This window comes from Chiloscyllium plagiosum, chromosome 19 (assembly GCF_004010195.1).
Source record: "Chiloscyllium plagiosum isolate BGI_BamShark_2017 chromosome 19, ASM401019v2, whole genome shotgun sequence".
Lineage (NCBI taxonomy): Eukaryota > Metazoa > Chordata > Chondrichthyes > Orectolobiformes > Hemiscylliidae > Chiloscyllium > Chiloscyllium plagiosum.
Genome location: NC_057728.1, coordinates 37,422,059 through 37,449,343, shown reverse-complemented (window position 1 = coordinate 37,449,343; position 27,285 = coordinate 37,422,059). Strand labels below are relative to the sequence as shown.

The 27,285-nt window shown below is 39.4% G+C and overlaps 1 protein-coding gene across 7 annotated transcripts in view; it reads left to right on the top strand.

Annotated features, from left to right (window-relative positions):
- cttnbp2 (cortactin binding protein 2) overlaps positions 1-27,285 on the top strand; it is a 157,886-nt gene that overhangs the window by 33,771 nt on the left and 96,830 nt on the right. For 6 of the 7 annotated variants that reach the window (XM_043709595.1, XM_043709596.1, XM_043709594.1 and 3 more), the window contains exons 4-5: positions 26,220-26,450; positions 26,773-26,880. In XM_043709595.1, the coding sequence (XP_043565530.1) occupies positions 26,220-26,450; positions 26,773-26,880 (339 nt within the window). The remainder of the gene's footprint in view (positions 1-26,219; positions 26,451-26,772; positions 26,881-27,285) is intronic. The other variant, XM_043709597.1, reaches the window with a different exon arrangement.

Sequence of the window (27,285 nt, the reverse complement as noted above, 5' to 3'; positions counted from 1 at the left end):
ACTACATCAGTGGGTGCCATCAGTTAATCATTGACGGCAAGGTTTGGGCCAAAGTTCAACAGGAAGTCATTGTTAAAAGATGAAGGTTGTAGCATACCAATAGAGATATACTTTGTGATGATGTTGTGCTGAAATGAAACAGCTTTATAATCTGTGTGATAAATATAAAAAATGTGTGATAGCTCCTAGTCGTGCAAACTGCCAAATCATTTGCTTCCATCTGCAATACGATGACCTGTTCTCCATGCAAAAGGTAACTTAATCCAAGCTGTGTGTAAGCTATATATATAAGCTATGTGAAGCTTTAGAGAAATAGAGATGTACAGTATGGAAACAGACCCTTCGGTCCAACCTGTCCATGCTGATGAGATATCACAGCCCAATCTCGTCCCACCAACCAGCACCTAACTCATATCCCCCCAAACCCTTCCTATTCATATATCCATCCAAATGACTTTTAAATGTCGCAATTGTACCAGCCTCCACCACTTCCTCTGGCAGCTCATTTCATACTCGTACCACCCTCTGTGTGAAAAAGTTGCCCCGTAGGTCTCTTTTATATCTTTCCCCTCTCACCCTAAACCTATGCCCTCTAGTTCTGGACACCCTGACCCCAGGGAAAAGACTTTATCTATTTACCCTGTCCATGCCCCTCATAATTTTGTAAACCTCTCTAAGGTCACCCCTCAGCCTCCGACGCTCCAGGGAAAACAGCCCCAGCCTGTTCAGCCTCTCCCTATAGCTCAAATCCTCCAACCCTGGCAACATCCTTGTAAATCTTTTCTGAATCCTTTCAAGTTTCGCAACATGAAGCAGGAACAAATACTGATTGATGTTTGAAATAGCCTGGCAACTTATGTTTATTAGAATTCAATTATATCCATAAGTTTCAATTTACTGAAATGGATTTTATTTCCAAACCTGTAACTTTAAGAAACAATATCTTGTATCTGCTTGCTGTAACCCAATGGTTGACATTGCCTGCATTCTCGCGATGGAGCAATTCTTTTTTTAAATATGTTTGACTTGCCAGCTTCACATAGCTTATGCTCACACACAGCTTGGATTAAGTTACCTTTTGCATGGAGAACAGGTCATCGTATTGCAGATGGAAGCAAATGATTTGGCAGTTTGCAAGACTAGGAGCTATCTCACATTTTTTATATTTATATTTGCTTTTAGAGAATTTGTCTCAGAACTTTGAATACGGCATTTTGGAATGGGCTGAATTATTCATTTACATGTTGACCTTTTCGGAAGGTGCTGTTTTCTTCTCCTAACTCTTCCTTGTGTCGTGAAACTTTCGCATTTCTCTAGCTCAGAAGAGTATACCCAAGTTTCTGTTAATGCTTACATTGTCCATTTAGCGTTGTCTGCTCTTCCGAACGTTCAATCTTGCTCTCTTTCCTTTTGAAGAAGTACCTTGTCTCAGCTTAACATGAAGGCAGTTAATGGTTTCCACCCAGATAACATCTTAATATGACAAAATATAATCAAAAAGCACAAGAAATTGTGAATTAAGTGCGTGCAGTTGTAACCATAGGCACTTTATATCGGAGAATCCACAATTTTATATGCTGGTTCAAAAGTCACTGCACCTGAAGAGACGCTACATACAAACTGGCAGGAACCCCAGAATGTACTGTTGAGTCTTTGTGCCTTTTCAGTCCTTGTGGTGCTATGAATCTGGTGTTAAATACTTGACCTGCAGTGACTAGCAGTCAATTGAAGTTATTGACCCAGGTCTATTTTCTCCACAGTAGCAATTAGTTTCAATTCAAATCAATTGATCTGTCCTTGATGTATAATTCCTGTGACCAGAAAGCAGTTGAAACCATACAGGTGTGTATTTCTCTATTGTCGTAACTCATTGTTTGGAGACAAATGACCGGCAGTTGCCTGCAGTCGCATTGAGTCTGAAGATCACAAAGCCAATCTGAAGGGGATTTTCTCTTTTCACATATCCTTCTGGTTTACACTATGCTCTTTCCAACTCTCCAAATACCTTCAGGTTTTATTGGCCCAGTTCCAATCACAAATTGATTACCTTAATTTACTCTGCTTGCTTGACTTGATCCTTGGCAGATTATGAATTCAGGTCTTTGCTAATGGGTTTACTTTAAAACTTCAACATATTCTCACTTGGCAAAACTAGTGAATGACTAGTGCATTCTGAGAAGAAGTTTCTCATAGAACCTGAGCATTCAGAGGAGCAGAGTGAGTCATCTAGCCCCTTGAGCATGCTCTAGGCCAAAGCCACGCTCAGTTATGATCGTGGGTCTACAGATTCGGAGTGATTGAAATTTACAGCTTGGAAATGGGCCACTCAGCCCACCACACTTGTGCTAGCCCTTTGAAAGAGCAATACTTGGTAATTGCATATTAATGGTATTTAAATAGTGGGAAGTAACTAGGGATATGTGTTCATGGGTGCCCTTATACATGCTCACATAATTTGCTTTAAAATCAAGTGTGGCATCAAGAAACCTTGGTAAAACTGGAATCGATGGGAATCAAGGTAAACTCAGCTGGTTAGACTTATACCTGGCACAAAGGGAGATGGGTATGGCTATTGGAGTTCAGTCTTCTCCGTTTCAGGGCATCTCTGCAGGAGTTCCTCAAGATAAAATCCTAGGTCCAGCTGCTGCTTTAATGACTGTACCTTCATCCTATGGTTAAAAGTGGGGAATTTTACCAATGAGTGCACAATGTTCAGCACAATTTCTGTTTCCTCAGATACTGAAGCATTTTGTGTCCAAATACAGCAAGCTTTCGATTATCTTTAGGCTTGGGCTGACAAATGGCAAGCAATATTCACAAACCACAAATGCTAGGTCATGTCCATCTCCACCAAGAGAAAATCTAAGCATTGCCCCATGACATGCAATGTTGCTACAATACCTGAATCCTATCTCTATTAACGTCCTGAGAATTAACATTGATTGAACTAACCATAGAAATCCTGTGGCCATGAGCAGATCTAAAGCTAGGAATCCTGCAGCAGTAACTCACCTTCTTACTTCACAAAGTCTGTCTGCCATCTACAAAGCACACATCAGGAGCATGATGGAATACTTCCTTTTGCCTGGATGAGTACAGCTTGAACAACTCAAGACACTTGACCCCATCCAAGACCAGCAACACACTTGATTGTTTACTGATGTAGAGCCAATTACTCCCTCCACCAGCAATACAGAGTAGTAGCTGTGTGTACTATCTCCGTGAGGCACTGCAGAAATTCATTAAGGGTCCTTTGACAGCATCTTAGAAACCCACAACAAATATTATCAAAATGGACACAGCCGCCTGCAAATTTTCATCCAAACCACTCACGATCCTTACTTGTAAATATATTGCTGTACCTTCAGTGTTGCTGGGTCAAACTCCTGGAACTCCCACCCCCAACAACTTTGGTATCTGTCTACATCAACTGGCTGCAGTGGTTCAAGAAGGCAGCTCAGCCCTACCTTCTCAAGGAGAACTGGGGATGGGAATTAACTGCTGGCCCAGCTAGTGTTACTCAAATCTTCTGAATGAATGAAGAAACGTATGGGGTTATAGAGAATGGAAAGGCATCAGGATGATAACCAGTACTTATCAAACATGGTAACCAAACCACTGAGCTTCATTCCTACATTTTAATTGGGAATTATTTTCTAAAAATCAGGTTCTGAGCATTTGATAGATGTGAATGCAGGACTTTGTACTTCAATCATTTGTATTTTATACCAAGGATTCTAAGGAACAAAATTTGGTCAGTCAAATGCTGGATAATAAAGTGGCTGATCATGGGACAAATGACTAAACTTATCACATCACATGGGTAGTCCAAGGCACATATATTCCAGAGTAGGTCTAATAAATGGAGGGATGTGTTACAATTTTGGGGCGTGCATGAAAAATTACCTGTATGTTTAGATCCTGATTTTTAAGTGTTAAGAATGATGGCCAAGAAACAATATAAGGTGGAGTGGCAATATAAGGTGAATGAGTAGGAAGTAAGAATATTTTGCTAATCAGCCTGTTCAGAGATGTTGTAAGACATGTCTGGTGTAGGTGGGGCTTGAAACAAGACCACCTTACTCCGAGAGAAGGATATTCCATTGTTCCACAAGCCCTTGTGGGAAGAAGAAAAGGCATTTTGAGTCCATAATTGACTTGTGTCAGAACTCTTGGAAAAAAGGTACAATAGTACAAGAGGGCAAGCTTCCTGTAATTAGGGGTCCTGACAGATACAAAAATGCAAGTGAAGGGCTGAGCTTGAAAAAAATTAGTCCAGGAATAAAGGACTCTGGGCACAAAGCAGATGTCCTCATGATTATTGATGCTTTGTGGATTTAAATAATTTTTAAGAATAAACCGATGAGTGGTTTCATATAGAATTAAAATCCGTACAGTTAGGAAACAGGTACTTTGGTCCAACAAGTTCACACCGACCCTCCAAAGAGCAACACATCCAGACCCATTCCCCGAACCTATATTTACCCCGACTAACAGCCTACACTATGGGTAATTTAGCATGGCCAATTCACCTAACCTGCACATCTTTGGATTGTGGGGGGAAACCGGAGCACCCGGAGGAAACCCACACAGACACTGGGAGAATGTGCAAACTCCACACAGACAGTCGCCGAGACTGGAATCGAAACTGGCTCCCTGGCGCTGTGAGGCAGCAGTGCTAACCACTGAGCCACCGTGCCGCTATAAAGAGTATTATAGTTGGGAGTTTCATGTTTGTTCTTGAATACGTGAAAAGAGTCTTTTCTCTCAGATTTGTATAAATATGTTTCTACTGCTTTCAAGAACACTCAACTTAAAGTGTATATTAGTTATGTGACTGAAAAATAATCTTGCTGTACGCAATGACTTTCCAAATGATATTCTGTTTTAATTATATGAATGGAATATTAGTTCAATGATCGAAAAATAAGTGTTGTGGGATTACTCCTCCAGCTTTTAACCAGGAATTTTAGATAGTTCAACAATTTTTAAAATTTCCAGTTACGTGTAGGAATGAGAAAGAGAGACACTTTAGACATGAGCAAATTAACTCATGGGACAATTGGCCACCTTTTCTTCTTAAGTAATTAAGTAGAGTTGCCAGTGTTGGATTGGGGTGGACATAGTCTGAAGTCACATGACACCAGGTTATCATCCAACAGGGTTTATTTGAAATCACAAGCTTATGGAGACTTCACCTGACTAAGGAACAGCGCTCAAAGCTTGTGATTTCAAATAAACCTGTTGGACTATAATCTGGTATCGTGTGTCTTCTGCAATTTGTGAGACTTCACCATTTAACATCTGCACAAATCTTTTCTCAAATGGTGTAAACAGGAATGCAATTCTGTGAATTGATGCCAAGTAATATTAGTTGAATTTAAAGTTCAAGTGCTGTGAGTCAGTTTTGCACTTGCCAGCAGTAACTGTGAATGTTGACATGTTCTGCCAGTTGCTATTCCTTCTGCATAGCAAGATAATCACAGTACAAAAACAGAAATGCTGACAATTCTCAGCAGGTCAGGCAGCATCTGTGCAGAGAGAAACCAAGTTAACTTTTCAGCTCTGACCTTTTTATTATGGGAGTATGATGAAAAGACAAGACTCCTGTCATTAGCTGTGCACAATATATTAATTAGGATTTTATATATAAATAATTCCTTATGCAGTGGGATAAATTTAGATCCATTTTGGAAGCGGCATGCTTTTCTTGTAATCCTGTGATATGGCCCTTGGGCAATGCACGTTTATGTAAACCCCCAGATACAAGATAAAATTTAGTTGGTATGAAAAAGTATCAGCTGAAGCTTTATAGATTGAACAAGTTTATAAAATTTAATGTGGGAACATTTCAAGGATAGTTTCTGACACAGCAAGAGTACTGTCCTGTTTTAATATATTTTTTTCCAAGCAGCACAAATCAATTGATTCCTGATTTGACTATTTAACACAACCCTGCCAAGAGGGTGGAAAACCTCCAGATTTATCTATTTTCAGGCTTTTGCGTCTTTACCTTTTCAAATCATAGAATCCCTACAGTGCTGTAGATGATAGACATTTGTTTCTTAATAAAAAGAAGAATTAACTAAGCTCTAACTCTGTCATTAAGTAAACATGATGACGCCTTTTCCTCCAAGTGCGACTTTATCTTGGAAAATGCATAAAGATAACTGTAGGCTCATAGGTTGTCAGTAATGAATGATGAAATTATAGCTGAACGTAAGCAAAGTGAAGACAAATGAAATGTTATTGCATAATAGTATGAGCCAGGTGCAAAGATTTGATTGCTGTAAATCTCAGCACAGTATTTAGAAGAAAAGTATAAGAAAGCTTTCTTTGAATGTATAATATGATGAATGTTCATAGTTCTGAACAAGTGATATTAGTTTACAGTGTACTGTTTAGGGTGTACAGAGTTTACTCTGTCTTTGGTACCATTAGGGATAGCAAGGTTTCTGGGAGTGTACAGCAAAAGCAGACTAAAATTAGTTTCTAGGTTTAGATATTTGAGCTATAAGAAAAGGCTTCTGGAAATTGGAAACGTTATGCCGAAGAGGTTCAGTGGTCGTCTGTCAATTTTTTTGAAAAAGTGAATAAGGATTTTTCACAAATACATTCACTCTCACTACTATTCTATTCTTTTGTCCAGTTTTAATCATTATCAACTTCTTTCAAAATTGATACAATGAAATACCAACTGGATTGCTGTTATAATATTTTAAGCAGTTACTTTTAGTTATCCATAACTGAAGTGTATGTTTATGTAATTGGTTTCATTACAATGTTTGTTTTGATCAGTAGTACAACAAATATTAAATATAAAATATTTTTATGATACCTTCAACAAACATGGACCATAAATGGCTTCAATGTTTAACTGAAAAAGTTAAAAATACAATGAGACTTCAGTATTAACATCTCATGCAGCCATTTTCATATCTTAACATATTGATTGCCAAAAGAAATTGAACATCTGATGAAGGAAAAGTATTTTCTGAATGGGCCAGTACGTGATTTTCACACCTAGGCAAAAAGATGTTCCAAACTTATTTGGGACATTTGTAACAGCTCACTATGAATCCTTTGAAAGCATGATTTCTACTATCTAGAAGGGTAAAAGCAGTGAGTGATTATGATCACCACTATTTCCAAGCTTCCTTCCAATCAATATGACATCCTAATTTAGAATAATATTGCCATTCTTTCATTGTTGCTGACTGCAAGTCCTGGAACTCCCTTTGGAACAACACTGTGAGCATACCACATCGCATCAACTACAGCAATTCAAGAAGGCACAGTACCACCTTTAAGAAAAGTTAATGAAAGACAGCAAATTTTGGCCTTGCTAATGGCATCGATATTCCAGAATTGACATTTTTATAAAATGATGAATGAGTTTATGGCTTTAGTAACCCTTTTATGCATAGAAATGAACAAATTGAACTGTAAAGCTTCACCCCCTAAAGTCTCCAGATTGTTTTCAGAATCTTTTTCTTTTCTAATTATGGCTATTTATTCTTGCTAATTTCCAACCCAATATTAACAGTCAAAATGTCATTACTTCTGTGATCCACCATTGCTTTCAATGCATTAAGTAAAAATTTCAGTGTTCCATCCAAAAGCATTCATCTGTGCTAGTTTATCATGAAAGGCTTGGCAGACAACCAAAGGAAGAAGGAGTCACAGTATGTTGATTATGTCCTTCAGGGACCTTGCCTCATTTGAATGGACTTGAGATTGCATGAGGAAGACTAGGGCAGGATTGCTGTGGGCATCAGCTGCAGAACAACTCCTAAAGCTTCCACACTACTATGTGGCTCATGCACACTCCCCTCACAAACACAGCTTTTGCGAATGTCCAAGTACAGGTCAGACTTAAACAGTGTTTTCCTATGAGCACAAATACCTGAGATGTGCTTGCTATACCTTTATTTTTGTCAATATGGACATGTGTAATTTTGCAGTCATTTGAATCTCTCTCTCTCTCTCTCAGGCCCTGCACAGTGATTTGGTATAGCTGAGCTGCCTAAGAGTTGGGGTCACAGGTGTGTCTGCTGCAAAAGAAAAAAATCAAAAAACTGGTTGCGAGGGAGTTTTCTGCTTCCTGCTCCACACCAATGATGTGGAAACGGGAGTGCCTGAGGCATTTTCACTGAAACCTCTTCCTGGATGCCCAGCATCTTCCTCAACCCCTTTGTTCCAGTCCCTGTTTCATGGCCTTACACTTCATACTCATCATATGGAGCAATGGATGCAGTGTAGCTTGAATGTCTTCTCCAATGCACGCAATATTGTCAATGTGAATTCCATTTACACCAGAATTTGCAGGATGAATGAGTCTGCTCCAGGAAAGTCTCTCTTGAGCTCAAGATTCAGTCCATGACCAGAACCTGTCGTCATTGAACAAGTTTACTTACCTCCACAGTGGCCTCTCTCAAACCCTCTATACTGATTATCAGATGTATGCAAGAATTGTCAAAGCAAATGTGCAAATGCCTCGTTGGAATGATCTATACAATGAAAAAGTTGAATTATGATGAATTTTGGGTATTTTTGTCTTGTATTCCCTTGAGATAAAGAGATTAAAATGTGGTCTAATGCAGCTATTTAAAATAATGAATGATGTAACAAGGTGGATGAAAAGCAAAATTATTGCATTTAAAAAGATAATCCAGAACTGTATAGATTTAGAGCCTAGATAGTTAAGTGTTTTCAAGCACACTTTTTATATTAGTGATTTGTGAAAATGTAAAAGTCATTTGTCTAAATTCCATTGTAGTAATGATGGCAAAATTGTGTTTGCTCCTTCTATTCCACTGAAATGGAGAGAATCCTAGAGTCAGCATGTACAGAATAACATGGAAATCCTTAAGTTGCTGTCAGTGATTTCATGCAGGTTTGTAAGGTGCATTCCCTACATAGAAAATCCTTTTAATTGATGAGAGTATTTCCCCTATGCTGATAGTCTCTTTGTAAAAGTCCTTGAAAAGTTGCGTCTTTATTGAATGAGATATGATTGGGTTTTTGATAGGGTACTAACTTCATAACTACTGCCAAATTCTTTCATTGACTCTAAGTTAATTTATGTTTTAGAATTTGTTTGATAGAAAAATTCCATATTTTTTTGGAAAATATTAATTTCTATCTTAATCCAGTCAATCATTTCATTTTTTTCTGTGATAAGTAAAGGATATCAGATGTCTTTAATGTTCTGGTTTGTGTGTGTGAATAGAGATGTAGAAACTAGGAGCAAGAGTAGGCCATTTGGTCATTTGAGCTTGCAGTGTCATTGAATTTGATCATGACTGATCCTCTCTTCCAATGCTACCTTCCTGCTGTTTGTCTCGACTCTTTGATTCCTATATTACTGGAAAAAAATCAATCTTTCTTTTGAACATAGCCTCCCCAGCTTTCTTTGGTAATGAATTCCATAGGTTTACCACCCTCTATATGAAGAAATTTCTTATCTCAGTCCTATATAGCATATCCTGTATCCTGAGACACTGACCTCTGGTTCCAGATTCCCAAAAAGAAGAAATATCTTCAATTCATCTAATCTGTTTTGCCTTGCATAATGTTATACATTTCAATCAGATCTTGTCTCATTCTTCTAAACTATAGTGAATACAGCCCAACTGAACCAGTCTCTCCTACGAGAGTCCTGCCATTTTTGTTGTCAGCCGAGGGAACCTTTGCTGCATTCCCTCTACAGCAGGTATATCCCCCGCTTGTAGTGGGACCAAAACTGTGCATTGTACTCATTCTGTATAACTTCAGTAAGACATCCAAACTTCTGAATTCTCATCCCCTTCAATTTAGGCCAAATTTGCCTTCCTAATTGCTGCATCAGCTCGTCTACTTTTAGATTACATTACATTACATTACATTACAGTGTGGAAACAGGCTTTTCGGCCCAATAGGTCCACACCGACCCGCCGAAGCACAACCCACCCATACCCCTTCATTTACCCCTTACCTAACGCTACGGGCAATTTAGCATGGCCATCTTTGGACTGTGGGAGGAAACCGGAGCACCCGGAGGAAACTCATGCAGACACGGGGAGAACGTGCAAACTCCACACAGTCAGTCGCCTGAGGCGGGAATTGAACCCGGGTCTCTGGTGCTGTGAGGCAACAGTGCTAACCACTATGCCACCGTGCCGCCCACAAAGAATGTAGGCAGGTAGGACAAGTGACTTGTCCTACCTGCCTATCTTCTTTTCCACTTATCCACTCCATCCTCCTCCCTGACCTATCAGCTTCATCCCCTCCCCCACTCACCTATTGTACTCTATGCTACTCTCTCCCCACCCCCACCATCCTCTCATTTATCTCTCCACCCTTCAGGCACTCTGCCTGTATTCCTGATGAAGGGCTTTTGCCTGAAACGTCAATTTTACTGCTCCTCGGATGCTGCCTGAACTGCTGTGCTTTTCCAGCACCACTAATCCAAAATCCACTCAACTTGTCTAGATCACTCTGAAGGTTTCTTGTATCCTCCTCACTCTGACTCTGACTCTTGCTACCCAGGTGCTACCTGACCTGCTGTGCTTTTTCCAGGGTAACAGTTTATCGACGACGACTCATAACCCCATCCCACCTAGTTTTCTGTTACCAGTGTGATTGGCTGTTGCCTGTTTGCTGACATCACCATGACTCCGTACAAAGGTGTCTGCTTGACTTGATGTCTGATTTGAACTGTCATTGGAACTGGGGAATAAACAGATTTGTTTTGTGTGTTGCTTCTCTTGAAGTCAGTGACCAGCAATGTTGCTTTAACACTGTCTAACAAATCTAGGCACTGTCCCAAAAGATTGTAGCTGTCAAATCAGTTGTGCAGTTTGACTAGCTATCGTTTGTTTTGATTGCACGATCCTGTGAAAAAATTGTTACAGTACACCTGAATTCTTCACATGATTGTTTCTGCTAAGTAATGCAGGGTCAGGTTTTGAGGCAGTTTGCTTGATCTCATTTCTGGTGTTAAGAAAGACCTGCATGTAATTTATCATGGTAATTGGACCTGCAGTTGTTCAAGGTCAGTGTTATGTTTTTGAACTTTAATACAAGATGTGGTTCTTGGATCCAACATTAAATATTACTCGATGTGCTTTATACCTTTTAAGAAGCTAGTGTGTGTTTCAATTCGCTTTAATTTCAATTCACATTAAATTTATTTTCAAATAACATATTACTTTGGTTTACTAGACTATACAATGTGTTGCCACATGGCCACCTACTTTGAAACCAAATAGAATGTATAACACAAAAATAGAATTTGTTAAATCTGGTTTAAGACAATGATAATGCTACAGCTGAGACTACTCCTACACTGTTTCGCAAACCCAGGAGAAGGTGATGGAGAATTGCTGCAGTCCAAACAGATCAAGTACACCCACACTGCTTTTATAAGAGCAGTACCAGAACTTTGACCCAGCAACAGTGAAGTAATGATAGTACACTTCCAAGACATGGAGGTGAACTTGAAAGTGGTGATGTTTCCATGCGTCTACTAATTTTGCTGTTGTAGAGGTCATGGATTTGGAAGGTGCTATCTGAGAAGCCTGACTTGCTTTGACACATTTTGAATATAGTCACACTACTGCCTCTGTATGATAGTAATGAAGGGATTGAATGTTGAAGTTGGTGAATGGGTTGCATTGTCTTGGTTGTTGTCCAGCTTCTTGTGTGGTTGGAGCTAAACCTGTCCAGGTAAGTTAAATAGTTTATCAGGCTGGGCGGCACGGTGGCACAGTGGTTAGCACTGCTGCCTCACAGCGCCAGAGACCCGGGTTCAATTCCCGACTCAAGCGACTGACTGTGTGGAGTTTGCACGTTCTCCCCGTGTCTGTGTGGGTTTCCTCCGGGTGCTCCGGTTTCCTCCCACAGTCACAAAGATGTGCGGGTTAGGTGAATTGGCCATGCTAAAATTGCCCGTAGTGTTATGTTAAAAGGGGTAAATGTATGAGCGCTTCGGCGGGTCGGTGTGGACTTGTTGGGCCGAAGAGCCTGTTTCCACACTGTAAGTAATCTAATCTAATCTAATCTAGTAAATAATCTAATCTAGGCTGTACTGGAGGCAGAAAGTGTTTTTAAGAAAACTACATTTAAAAGTATGTTTTATGACAAAATGTGGTTGTAACATTTACTATTCTGCAAAATGCAATAAGAACAAAACTGCTTTGACTGAGAGGTCTCAACATAAAATTAATAATTCAAATACAATTGTCTACTTCTAATGCTACGAAGTACTGCCCTGGAGACACTGCCATAAAGTATCATACTTTTTCAACTAGAATTTGCCAACATGCTACACAGCAAATTCCTGCTGAAAAGTAATAGATGGCCTTATTCTGTGAAATAGAGGACAAAGTAATTGCATATGCCTTACAAATACCTGCAATAATATCAAACTGAAACCAATATAAAGGGAATTAGAATTTAATCATTTACTCCAATTCAGACTGAAATTGCTTCTATTTTTTAAGCAGTGCTAAAGTTACTTTGTAGATAACATCCATCATAATACCTTAATTTACTTTACATTCTGACTATAATTTGAAGGAAAGATGTTTGAAAGAATGAGTGTTCGAAATAAAATCTGATGGAAGGTGAACATTTAAGAGCTGTACTCTTTTTGTTGGCTGTACAATAAAAGCTATTATCTGATTTCCTTTTCCATTAAGTAATTTTTAAGTTTCATTCCCTTGGCTCAGTTCTTTTCAGTGGTAGCTGCAAACTATTATGAATACAGTACGAGTAAAGTGATCTGTGAAAGTAATGGCTACGTTATCACATCTTGAGGCTTGTGGTAAGATCATTGTTTGTAAAATGATTTAAATATAGAATATTTTTTAAAGCAAGCTAGTTATGTCTGCTTGTGATTAGAAACAGTAAGATGTATAATAAGTGCATTGCAACATTTCAAATATTTTAATGATCCAGTAAACTCCTGGAATTGTCAGAGTTCATAGCCGGCTTTTATGTTCAGTTCTCTCTGTACCTGAATTAAGTTATTACAAATTTTACAGTCATAATGGCTTGACAGTAATATCCCATGACTGTGATCCCAAAAATGCCCACAATGATGCAAAACATAGGGTTTAGACCAAAACATGTTGCAGAAACACAAATAATTTTCTGTCACACCTGATCTCTTCAAATATAGAAGGAAAAATAATGTATTTATGTGGCACCTTTCAAATCTTTCAGACATCCCCAGGTAGATTACCAAAAATCAATGGGATTACCTCCATTTCTGGTTTTTTTGTGAGAATGTAACCCTCAGGAAATTCCATTCCAGAGTTGCAACATTTAACCATTTCACAATGTTAACAATGTCTACTTCTGCCCCACAGTAGAGTAGGGACTTAAAGATTTTCATGAGGTTATTTAAGATAGTTCAGGGTTATCGAAGAGAAGTTAAAAGGTTAGCAATAGTTGGATAAGGCAACTAGTTGGAGAAACAGACAGCCTTTATCTTGGTGTAATACTGTTAACTGTGCTGCAAAGTTGAGATTTGTCTTGGATGATATGGAAGTCCTACAGCAGTTAAACAGCTTTATTTACCAAAGGGTCAGGGGAGCTGTGAGATCTCAGAAAAAGCCATGTGCTGCTAATAGTTTAATATAGTTGAGAGTGAAGGTTGAAAAGCCTACAAGCATTTTTTTACTGGATGCAACTGAGCAAGATTAGAGCTCAGAAAAATCCACAATTGGTATTGGTTTTGTGATGGTTGCATTTTTGTGAAAAGTCAGAGGGCTGTCTACAAGAGACTATGGTTCACAGAATCCAGGAGAATGCAAATGTTCTTGTGTTTGTTAAAAAGCATGTTATCTTCTGGTTTTGTTCCTCTTAATATATCTCCTAGATCTCACTTAAAAATATAATTTATTAGTTCATAGCCAGATTGTAATGTGAATTTGGTAGTGTCCAAGATGTAACAACTAAAAGCCACTGCTGGCAAAATTATGAATGACCAAATAATCTGCTCTTGCTGGTCCTGGAGGCTGAGGGATAAAGTTTGGTCAGGCTGTTGGAAAAGCATTAATTGCTTTTCCTCCAATTGTGCCATTATTAAACTTCAATTTTGGGAGGCAGATAGGGCATTGGCTACTGTCTTAGTCGAAGATTTGGGATAATGCAAGACTTCTCAAGTACAGGATTAAAGTGTAACACACATTTATGCAGTCAGTTCATCAGAAAGAGCCATTGATTGTCTTTTTGACATCAAGAAAATATTTGTGAAAAATGTGCCAAATATTGAGTTGCTTTGTTTTATTGCATGCAAACAAACAGAATAAGTATGTTCAAATACTGCTCAATCAGTACAAACTTTCTACATCTTGTAATACAGAGCAATAAACACACACGCACACTTCCTCACATCACTAGGTTGTCTCGCTCGACTTAACATAATTTAATTCAGTTCAGACTTATCAACTAATTTTGCTGGCTGATTGTCCTTGTATCTCTGATTTGTTGTAAATACACTGACTGCCTGTGCCTGTGATGCATTTTTTTCAGACTTTGTAGCCTACCATGTTCATAGCCAAAAGTGAGTAGAATGAGGAGTTGATTTAGGCAGAAGGTGATAGCTGCTGTAGTCTGGATCCAGTTTGATGGCTCTGCTGTATCATTCTGCCTCACGTGGGCCACAGTCTGCTGCAGTGGCCCTGCTGTTTTAGCCATTGCCTTGGAAGGGGTGGACAGGTGATAGGAAAGGTGGTGTGGCTGCTGAGATCAGACACTTAGGCCAGGTGAGTAGGAGGCAGAGGGGTGACTGGGGTTGAATGTGATGCATGCCCTACAGGATGGTTAAGGTAGCACTTATGCCTGAGTTACCTTGGGATAGAGATGTCAGTTGTGGCACACAGCAGCCACAACATTTGGCGGCCATGGTGGGTGGGTGAGGGCACACTGGGGAAGAATTTGTGATGCCCTGCTGCCCAGGGAGAAGCTGCAAATCAGAAGATAGGAGTGGCCTTAAGTCTAGGTAAAAACAATAACTGCAGATGGTGGAAACCAGATTCTGGATTAGAGTAGTGCTGGAAAAGCACAGCAGTTCAGGCAGCATCCAAGGAGCAGGAAAATCGACGTTTCGGGCAAAAGCCTTTCATCACGAATACAGGCAGCGTGCTTGAAGGGTGGAGCAATAAATGAGAGGAGGGTGGGGAGAAAGTAGCATAGAGTACAATAGGTGAGTGGGGGTGGGGATGAAGGTGATAAGTCAGGAAGGAGGGTGGGGGAAGCTAGCAAAGAGTACATTGGGTGAATGGGTGTCGGGTGGTGAGGGAGCGGCGGTGAAGGGGGCCCAGGACCTCCATGTCCTCGGCTGAGTGGGGAAGAGGTTGAAATGTTGGGCCACAGGGCGGTGTGGTTGATTGGTGCAGGTGTCCCAGAGATGTTCCCTAAAGCGCTCTGCGAGGAGGCGTCTAGTCTCCCCAATGTAGAGGAGACTGCATCAGGAGCAACGGATACAATAAATGATATTGGTGGATGTGGTAGACGTCGATTTTCCTGCTCCTCGGTTGCTGCCTGTGGCCTTAAGTCTGTGAGAGGAAGAGGTTGTGACAAAATAGCATCATTTGGATCAGGCAAGGTACTGTTTTAAAAAAAATTAAAATGAATATTGTGATGCTCTGACAAAATTTCTGTTCCTAATAACTTAGTGTTAAAGTGAAACAGCACCAAAAGGAGGAGCATCAAGCATAAATGTCCTGTGCAGGCTTACTTCTAATTGACCTGTTTCATGATTTTATTACACACCTCTGAAACAGGTAGAACTTGAACCCAGGCCTCCTGACCCAGTGGTATTAACACTACCACTGGGCCACAGACCCTTCTGTACTGACTCCTAAGAAATAGGAGATTCCGTTATAATCCTTGTAAGTTTTTTAGCCTTGTGAACAGCAAAACTCTAGCAGAAACTGAAAGAAGGAAACAAAAAATTCTTAAGGATTCCACAAGTACACATGTCAGATAAGTTAGAGGGAAAGCCTAAATACTTGATGCCAACGCACTCCTGCCTTATACTTGTCAAGATGAGGGATTTTGGTGCTAAGGAATGATACTCTTCCTATTTGATGCATCCAGTGTCAGCAACAGGCATTTGTTAGTCACGTACAGCTCCTTTTCACTCAGTCTCAAAAAGGATCCTCAGGCCCACCTCTGTCTACACTGGTGTGATGATTAATTTCATTTTGCATACCAGCCTCGCTCAGTGTCGAACTAGAAACTGTTTAGCAGTCCTATCATTCTTTGTTGTGTTTACTCAGCAGCCAGTTTAACACTGAAGGTGATTGAAATGTCGGTCTGTTGCCATCTGTAGATGTTGCAAATTATGATCTTGTGAAAAAGTTTTAATTGAACACTTGGTAAATATTTCACAACATTTTAATAATAAAAACATGACAAGGTGTCTCTTCCTGCACTACCATTCATGTTAGCAATCTGTTATAGTTAGTTTAAATTTTCAGAAACGAAATCATTATTACAGTGGTGACATTGGTGAGCTTTGTTTATTGACTACTCTACCCCAATGAACCGATTTAGTGCTTTCCTAGTTCAGAGTATTTTGAAATGCAGGATTAGAAGTGTATATGGGTTAACATATGGGTCTTTCATTAAAAGGTATTCGTGGATCAATATTTTAAAGCTACTATCAGCAGTGTTGACTACAAATGGTTGAATTTACTAAATTCCACTTCACATCTTTGTGTTTGACTTCAAGATAGTAAGACAGAATCAGAACACTACTGTTATCCAGTTAAGCAGCAAAGTAGTGTTTTTCAACTGAAACGTTGCAGCTTGATTCCTTAATAGTGGACTTTATTTTTTTTAAGTCAAGTAATCAGATCATTCATATCACTTAGATAGTAGGAGTACGTCTATATTTTCCACTTTGGTGCCAATAGTGCTAATGACCCAATTTTTGAAAAGAGTTTTCAGAAAATATTAAACTATGTTTTCCTATTTTCTCCTGCTTTTGAAATTGACCCATTTAAAGTGCTCTTTTTCCTTAATATCTTAGTTGGGAAAATATGCTAATGCATTCTCTGCTGCTCTCGCAAATCTACTTACAGCACCAGGGACCCGGGTTCAAATTGAACCCAGGTCCCTGGTGCTGTAAGGCAGCTGTGCTAGCCATTGAGCCACCGTGCCGCCCTTGATTAATATATGTTAACTGGTCAGTATACAAAACATCTCTGGTGGATCTCTCCTTTCAGCCAGACAGGATATATTCAGAAGAAATCTTTGGTATTGCTAAAAGACGTACATCTTTGGGAATGACAATTTAAGTTGTTCTTTGTTTTGGTCTATGATGCAGTTTTCCTGGTTTTGGTCCAGGTCCGCACATATTATTGAGGAGGATTTTGCAGGATCAACTGAATTGATGTCTGAAATTCTGCATAGCTTTCTGAACGAATGATTGTTGAGTTTCTTCTCATTGCTGTAATTTGTTGTTGAGCATTGATTAGATTAGATTAGATTAGATTCAATACAGTGTGGAAACAGGCCTTTTTGGTCCAACTAGTCCACACCGACCCTCCGAAGAGTAACCCACCTAGACCTATTTCCCCCTAACTAATGCACCTACCTCTACGGGCAATTAAGCATGGCCAATTCACCTAACCTGCACACCTTTGGACTGTGGGAGGAAACCGGTGCACCCGAAGGAAACCCACGCAGACACTGGGAGAACGTGCAAACTCCACACAGACAGTCACCCGAGGCTAGAATTGAACCCGGGTCCCTGGTGCTGTAAGGCAGCTGTGCTAGCCATTGAGCCACCGTGCCGCCCTTGATTAAGGGAAGACCTCCTACTGACATCACAGCAATTAAGACTCAGCTATACTGTGGTTTTGGAATCACAGGTGGAATGTACCAATTAAAGATAGCATATTTCTTCCCTAAAGGAAGCACATTGATGAACCAGATTTGCTTTTACAACAATTGAGTAGATGCATGTACAATTGCTAGCTTTTTATGCCAGATTTATTTAATTAGGGTAATTTAGTTGAAGACAAACATTTTTGCCTCAGCCTAGTTTAAAGGTTCTTCAAAATTACATTTGAGCCATTGTATCTGAACTGAAGTTTTATTAAATGGACCTCTGTGTATTGATATGTTTTCTACAAGAGTGCTAATGGACATAAATTATATTGAGGAATTTTTTTTTCAGATAGATATAAATGCTGTTAAAGTTTTCTTTTCCTTTTTTAGCTTTGTTTAAACATCTGGACTGAATTGGTTGAGTGGCTTTTTTTTATTATGATGTCAAAGAAGCTTGTGTCAAAGGCAGAGTACAGGTCTAGATTTTCTTGATCGACCATGAAAATGCCAGATGTTCAAATTGCCCCACAACATAGCCTAGCAGGCTATGTGGTAACCCCTGAACAAAAAGAGAAGTTCCCAATACAGATAATTTTGTCCACATTTTAAAAATACTTTCTAAATAATGATTGATTATGTTGCAACATAATCCACTTCTTTTTTACCCTTTTACTGTTGTTCTATTAATTATGCCATTGGGCTTTGAATATTAGACTCTTGCATCTGCTACAATTATGAAAAGTTATTTGGTTGTAGAAAATTATACACCTTTCTTCTCAAACTTTTTTTTTGAGAAGATTTATAGCTCAGGTTGAGGTTCTGGATGTAGATTTGCTCGCTGAGCTGGAAGGTTCATTTTTGGATGTTTCGTCACCATACTAGGTTACATCTTCAGTGAGCCTCCACACGAAGCGTTGCTGATGATTCCTGCTTTCCATTTATACGTTTGGGTTTCTTTGGGATGGTAATGTCATTTCCTGTGATGATATTTCCTATGGCAATGTCTTTTCCTGTTTTTTTTTCTCGGGGTAGTAAATCGGGTCCAAGTCATTGTGTTTGCTATAGAATTCCGGTTGGAATACCATGCTTCTAGGAATTCTCATGCGTGTCTCTGCTTGGCTTGTCCTCAGATGGATGTGTTATCCCAGTTGAAGTGGTGTCCTTCTTCATCTGTATGTAAGCATATTAGTGAGAGAGGGTTATGTCGTTTGTGGCTAGTTGATGTTCATGTATCCTGGTGGCTAGTTTTTTGCCTGTATGTCCAGTGTGGTGTTTGTTACAGGCCTTGCACAGTATTTTGTAAATGACATTAGTTTTGCTTGTCTGTATAGGGTCTTTCAAGTTCATGAGCTGCTGTTTTAATGTGTTGCCAAGGGTTCTGAGTAGTCTGGCAGTCATTTCCGAGATGCCTTTGATGTAGGGGAGTGGTAGGTAGGATTTCTGGACGTGTTTTGTCTGCTTGTTTGGGTTTGCTGCTGAGAAATCTGCAGACTGTGTTCATTGGGTACCCGTTCTTTTTGAATACACTGTATGGGTGATTTTCCTCTGCTCTGCATATTCTTCTGTGCTGCAGTGTGTGATAGCTCGTTAGAATAATATTCTGATGCAGTTTATTTGTGCATGTTGGGGTGATGGCTTCTGTAGTTCAATATTTGGTCCATATGTGTTGTTACATAATGTTACACATTGTTACACATATGGACCAAATATTGTCATCACCACAGGAAATGACATCACCAACCCAAAGAAACCTAAACATAGAAAGCAGGAATCATCAGCAATACTTTATCCGGAGGCTCGGTGAAGATGTTACCTAGTATGGTGATGAAACGTCTGAAAATTAACCTTCCAGCTCTGCGAGCTAACCTACATACAGTTTATCAAACTTTATCAAATAAAAATGGAACTTTGTAAATGGTTGTGGGGTTGAGAGAAATGAAGGTTCAATTCCAAGGCTTAAAGGCTCAAGTCATGGGAATGATTTCTTTCCCATCAAATAGGCTCATTTATTAATATTTAGTTTCAATCGACAAACACTATTGATTAAATTTGAACAGCAACATATCATCAATCATCATGTATGAACTTGGAACAGACTTAATGGGTTACTACGGCTAGAGTTGAATAAACCTGAACATGACTTTCTCAATTTAATTATCATTTTTTTCTTTCTTCCCCTTTGCTTTAAAATCATTTTTAAAGATCTTAATTCATTTTTATAAAATAAATATACATTTTAAAAAATATTTTCCATTATGTGGGCATGGTTGGCTATTTATTGACCAGTCCTAATTGCCCAGAGGGCAGTTAAGAGTCACCCACACTGCTCTGGGTCTGGAATCACATGTATGTCAGATCAGGTAAGGATGGTAGTTCCTTCCCTAAAGGGCATTAGTGAACCAGTTTGGTTTTTTGAAAATTGGCAATATTTCTTAATTCTGGATTTGTATTGAATTCAAATTCCGCCATCTACAGGATTCAAGCCCAGAGCTCTGGAATATTACCTGGGTTTCTGGATTAATAGTCTAGCGATAATCCCACTCGGCCCTCACATTATTTAAAGGCTCACTGGTGAAATGGGAATTGTAAGTCTGAGAACTCTCACCAAATACTATTAAACAAAACGTTACGGGCCAGTTAGATCCAGGAAAAATAACATCAATCGAGGTTATTTTACTTCTACTCAAGAACATTAACTTGCTTATTTCCAGGTTATCATTGCAGATTCCAGCTAATGTCTAGATCACAATTTTTCTTTTCATTTAAGCTGATTTTAGTCCCATTAGCAGTGCGGGCACACACCATTTCTTACCCCACAATTACAATTTGATGACTTTATTGATTTTTTGCTAAAATTTGAAGCTTGAATGAAGATAAAGACTTCATGAATTTATTTTTGAAACTGTAACATTGAATGCTGAACTTCTTAATGTAATTGTGGGCAAAAATAATCTTAGCATAAGTTGAAATCCATTAGGATGGGAGTTCGGGTACTGGATGGGTATGGCGGGTGGATGTCAGTAAGAAGAAAATAAGTTCCACTTCTGCATTTAACAGTAACTAGTTTAATATTGTGCTTTTAAGAAGAAGAACAAAGGAAATTTTGCAGCCCAGGAACAGGCCTTTTGGCCCTCAAAGCGTGTGCTGATCCAAATCCACTGTCTAAACCTATCACCCAATTCCTAAGGATCTGTATCCCTCTGCTCCCCACCTACTAATACATCTGTCCAGACGTAACTTAAATGAATCTACTGTGCCTGCCTTTCCTACCTCTGCTGGCAACGCATTCCAGGCACTTGCCACCCTCTGGGTAAAGTACTTTGCATGTGTATCCCCCTTAAACTGTTTTCCTCTCACCTTGAATGCATCACATCTTGTTTATTGAAAACCTCACCATAGGAGAAAGCTTATCTCTATCCACCCTGTCTATACCCTTCATGATTTTGTAGACCTCAATCAGGTCCCCCTCAATCTCTTGTTTTTTTTTTCCTCTAATGAAGACAATCCTAACCTACTCAAACTCTCTTCATAGCTAGCACATTCCATACCAGGCAACATCCTCGCAAACCTTCTCTGCAACCTCTCCAAAGCATCCGCATCCTTTTGGTAATGTGATGATCAGAACTGTACACCATATTCTCAAATGCGGCCGAACCAAAGTCTTGTACAATTTTAACATGACTTGTCAGCTCTTCTACTCAATACTCTATCCGATGAAGGCAAGCATACCATACGCCTTCTTGACCACTCTGTCCACCTGTGCAGCAACCTTCAGGATACGATGAACCTGCACTGCCAGATCTCTCTGTTCATCAACTTTCCCCAAGTCTCTTCTGTTCACAATATAGTTTGCTCTAGAATTAGACCTTCCAAAATGCATCACCTCACATTTGCCCAGATTGAACTCCATCTGCCACACAGTGGCCCCAGCACTGATCCCTGTGGAACACCACTGGTCACCTTTCTCCATTTCAAGAAACTCCCTTCAACTACTACCTCTCTGTCTCCTTTTGCTCAACCAATTCTTTATCCACCTAGCTAGAACATCCTGCACACCATGTGACTTCACTTCCTCCATTAGTTTACCATAGGGAACCTTATCAAACGACTTACTAAAGTCTATGTATATGACATCAACAGCCCTTCCTTCATCTATCAACTTGGTCACTTCTGCAAAGAACTAAGTTGGTAAGGCACAATCTCCCCTACACAAATCCATTTGATAAGCCCATTCTCTTCCAAATATAAATAGATTCTATCCCTCAGTACCTTCTCCAGCAACCTGGGATAGATCCCAACCAGTCCTGGGGATTTGTCCACCTTAATATCCTTTAGCCTACCCAACACATCTTCCTTATGTCAATGTGTCCCGAGGTAAACCAGCTTCGGTCTCTAATCTCAACATTCATTATGTGCCTCTCATCAGTGAGCACTGATGTAAAGTAATCAATGAGAATCTCATCCATTTTCTCAGGTTCAACACACAACCTACCTTCCTTATCCTTTATTGGACCAATCCTTTCTCTAGTTACCCTCTTGCTTCTTTTATATGAATAAAAGGCCTTGGGATTCTCCTTAATTCTGCTTGCTAAAGTTAGTTCATGACCTGTTTTAGCCCACTTGATTCCTTGTTTAAGATTGGTCCTACTATCCCAATATTCCTCCAAGGCCTGTTCTGTTCTTAGCTGCCTGAACCTTGTGTATGCTTCTCTTTTCCTCATGTCTAGTCACGCTATTTCTCCTGTCATCCGTGGTTCGCCAATCTTGCCTTTCCTATCCTTTGTTTTCAAAGGAACATACCTATCCTGCAGTATCTTTAACCTATATTTGAAAGCCTCCCACATATCAAATGTGGACTTCCCTTCAAATAGCTGTGTCCAATCGACATTTCCCAGCTTGTGCCGAATTTTGATATAGTTGGCCTTGGCCCAGTTTAGTACTCTTCCCGTCGGACCACACTCATCTTTGTCTACGAGTATTCTAAAACTTACAGAATTGTGGTCACTATTCCCAAAGAAATCCCCCACTGCAACTTCAAACACCTGGCCGAGCTCATTTCCCAACACCAGGTCCAATATGGCCCCTTCCCTAGTTGGACTATTGACATACTGCTCTAGAAAACTTTCCTGGGTGCTCCTTACAAATTCTGCCCTATCCAGACTTCTGACACTAAGTGTATCTTAGTCAATGCTGGGAAAATTTAAAATCTCCCATCACCACCACCCTGTTGCCTCCTACATCTTTCCATAATCTGTTTACCTATTTATTCTTCGACCTCGCACTCACTGTAGGGAGGCCTATAATACAGCCCCAACAATGTAACTGCACCTTTTTTATTTCTCAGCTCTACCCCTAGTGCCTCACTGCTCAAGCCCTCCATTGTGTCAACTGGCTGCTCACTCTCCTCTTTCAGTATGCTCTGCAGCCAATCGGTGACATCCCTGACCCAAGCACCTGGGCCACAGAACCTTTTCATGTAATCCAATTGTTTCAATTATCCCTCATTTACATTTTCCTCATATATATTCATATAAGCATCAAAACACCAAATGGCACATTCTTCTTCATAATGTGATTTATGTAGAAAATGGATAAGCATTGGACAGCCTCCAATAATGCATTTTATCTGATGTGGCAATGCCTTATGTTATTGCTGTTATGGACTAGGCTAGACCACTCAAAACATTCTTAAGCAGGCAGCCTCAGACCGTAACTCTGCAATTTGTTTTGGTAGGTTCAGTGAAAATTACCCAGAATAAGATAGCTAGGTTGACTACTAGATTTTAAAACAGACAAAACTTTATTCACAAAATTACACGAAATGCAAAGTACAGAATAAAGAACCCCTACAGAACTCAGCCTATCCAACTAGATTTAATTATGCTGTTCCGAATAAACACCAACAGTCCCAATAAGCAAACTCCCTTTAAAAACCACTACAAATGGAACACATGCTTATAGTTTGAAGTTGAAGAGCAGATTAACTGAACTTAAACTGCTCAGCTCAGTGAAGGAGCTGACCACTCCCCTCTCTTTATACAGGTCACTACTAAAACATGACCACTTTGGCCTGAAGTCTCATCTGTTTACATATAAACAAAAGGCATTCAAGATCTTTTCATCTCTCTCCCAAGCCAGACTGTTCGGAGCCTGGCCTGGTTTATTGTCCCGCTGAAAAGAATCAAGGGAGAGTCTCCTTGAGCCAAGGAAAAACTTTTGGAAGACAAAATGGACTAGCTTTGTGATATTGCTCATACCATAAGCATTTATTACCGCTAACTGCTAACATTGCACATGTCAGGTACACACATGTCTAGACTAATGATAAACTATGAGATTAGAACAGGAGTGTGGTTCCAGTAGAGTATAATGCTTCAAGTGATCTGAGGTAAGATGTAGAATAAGACTTTTATACCGTCCGGTCACATACTATTATACGGTGATGATATGACCATGATTTTTAAAGACCTACTTATTATGAGACATTAATGTAAATATATCGTTTGATGTCAACGTCTACCATTTTGTTAAAATTCGTAAACATTGATAGTTTGTGTTTAAATGAACTGATTAGATCCATTGCAGCAATGTCATGTTGCCTTCTTAAAGATGGTTTTAGCATCAAATTTTTCCATAAATGAAAGTTTTTTTAAAAAATATATATGCAAACTTTCTTACCTTGTTAAGTTATGCATTCCTGTAGGATCTGGGCCAATGGGCTGAGAAGTGGCAGATGGAGTTTAATTCAGATAAATGCGAGGTGCTGCATTTTGGGAAAGCAAATCTTAGCAGGACTTATACACTTAATGGTAAGGTCCTAGGGAGTGTTGCTGAACAAAGAGACCTTGGAGTGCAGGCTCATAGCTCCTTGAAAGTTGGAGTCGCAGGTAGATAGGGTAGTGAAGAAGGCGTTCAGTATGCATTCCTTTATTGGTCAGAGTATTGTGTACAGGAGTTGGGAGGTCATGTTGCGGCTGTACAGGACATTGGTTAGGCCATTGTTGGAATATTGCGTGCAATTCTGGTCTCCTTCCTATCGGAAAGATGTTGTTAAACTTGAAAGGGTTCAGAAAAGATTTACAAGGATGTTTCTAGGATTAGAGGATTTGAACTATAGGGAGAGGCTGAACAGGCTGGGGCAGTTTTCCCTGGAGCGTCAGAGGCTGAGGGGTGACCTTAATAGAGGTTTACAAAATTGAGGGGCATGGATAGGATAGATAGGCAAAGTCTTTTCCCTGGGGTCGGGGAGTCCAGAACTACAGGGCATAGGTTTAGGGTGAGAAGGTAAAGATATAAAAGAGACCTAAGGGGCAACTTTTTCACACATAGGGTGGTGCATGTGTGGAATGAGCTGCCAGAGAAAATGGCGGAGGCTAGTACAATTGCAACATTTAAGAGGCATTTGGATGGGTATATGAATAGGAAGGGTTTGGAGGGATTTGGGCCGAGTGCTAGAAGGTGGGACTAGATTGGGTTGAGACATCTGGTTGGCATGGACAGGTTGGACCGAAGGATCGGTTTCCATGCTGTACATCTCTATGACTCTGTTTGGTAGATCATTAATTATGTGGGGAAATAGGCATTTTCATTACAAAAAAAAATGCCAGGCTTCATGAATTCCAATTTTAAAAGAAATGAAAAACAAATGAGGGTGACTATTTAAGAGTACACTGAGTAATAAATGTAACAGCACGGCAGGGAACATCCCGGATAATAAGAACTCAATGCTGAGCATCAGTCATGAGTATTCTCTTGATTGATTTACTCAAACTGATTTATCCATGAGTGTGATTATTCTGAGTACCTTCTGAAAAGAGAATCATGATGTCATTCAGATTTGCTTAAAATCAAAATTTACTGACGTTTGCATGTAAATTACTAGATTTTAAAAGGGTGTTTATTTTTGTCTGTAAGGAAATTGGCTAACTAAATAGGATCAATACAGAGAAGGTATTATTAATAGTGTATCACATGAATTAATGTACTACGCATATTAATGGAAATAAACAAGTTGCCAGATATTCAGTGACATTGGTTAGGTAGTAAACACAATAAATATTCTACATAAATGACATAAGCACAGTAATGGAAAATCCAGCATAAATGTATCAAAATTGGGTTATGATACTCCATTTGTTTTCAGAAAAACAGGTCCAGCAGCATCTGTGGAGAGTTCAGTATGAGTCTTCTGTTCTTTTTTCAGAACTTTTTGTTTTTAATTCACATCTTCAGTATCGACCATCTTTTCCTATGTATCTCTCTGGACACTTATAAAGACATGCTGTTTCCTTAATCCCTGTGTTCATAAGTGGATATGAAGTATAGTAACTCTAGATATACGAATTCTGGGTTTCCTGTTTATGCCATTTAATTTGTTGTCATTTCAGTCTCGCCGAAAGGATGTTTTTACCCAGGAACGTTATGGGACGTTTAATCTCAGCGATCCTTTCCTGGCTCTCCAGAGAGACTATGAAGCAGGTGGTGATGATAGCAACAAAGATAAGCAGGCCATCTGCGCCAGTCCACTATCCATATTGCAAATTGTCATGGATCACTGCAAAAAGATGCAGGAGAGAATGTCTGCACAGTTAGCTGCAGCTGAAATTCGACATCGAAAGGTAGGTGGTCAGCTTTACCTAAATGGTTTTCATTTCCAGCCATTTATCAGTGCAAATTAAATCATTGCTGGTTGTTGAAATGCCTCAATTGAAAGAGTTATGTCGTAAAATCTGTTACTCCATGCTGCAAGTGTGAAGCCTTTAAAATTCAGCTTTTGAGCTCATCAAAAATAAAAGATGTTTGTTCTTAAAGGTTACCAGAGCAAAGCACAGCCATGCTGTTCATAATTAGGCCAGACTTCACGGTTCATTTAAGTTGAACCCTATTTATAAAATCAGGAAAAGGGTTTCACAGAGTATGTCATTACTTTTCATTTGTTAGGTCATCTTGGACTTTGAAGAGGAGAGGCATAAACATGCCCAAGATGCAGCCCAGGGGGATGATGTTACATACATGCTAGAGAAAGAGCGTGAGCGGCTTTTACAGCAGGTGTGAAAATAAGACTTGCTTGAAATTATAGCACTGACTTTTGAGTTAGCTGATTGGAATGATTTAAGGCTTTGATTAAAATGTTGCAAAAGCCATTTAGTATTCTCAAGAATTTGAATGAAAGGAAACTGTTACTGCAGTAATAATTTATAATAGTGGTATGTGCCAGATTAAGTTGCTCTCTGCTGAAGACTCAGCATAATCTGATCAGCTACATGATATCTGAAACTGATTTTTTTTCACTATCTGTATACCATGTGTTAAATGTGTCAAATGTGACCAGTATTCATAACAGGATTGCAGAACGATGACAATCAGCAATCATACGTGCTTTGAATGGGAGCAGTCCGTACTAAAATGCCTGTAGAGAAGTGTTAAATGATTAATTTTATAAATTGAAAACAA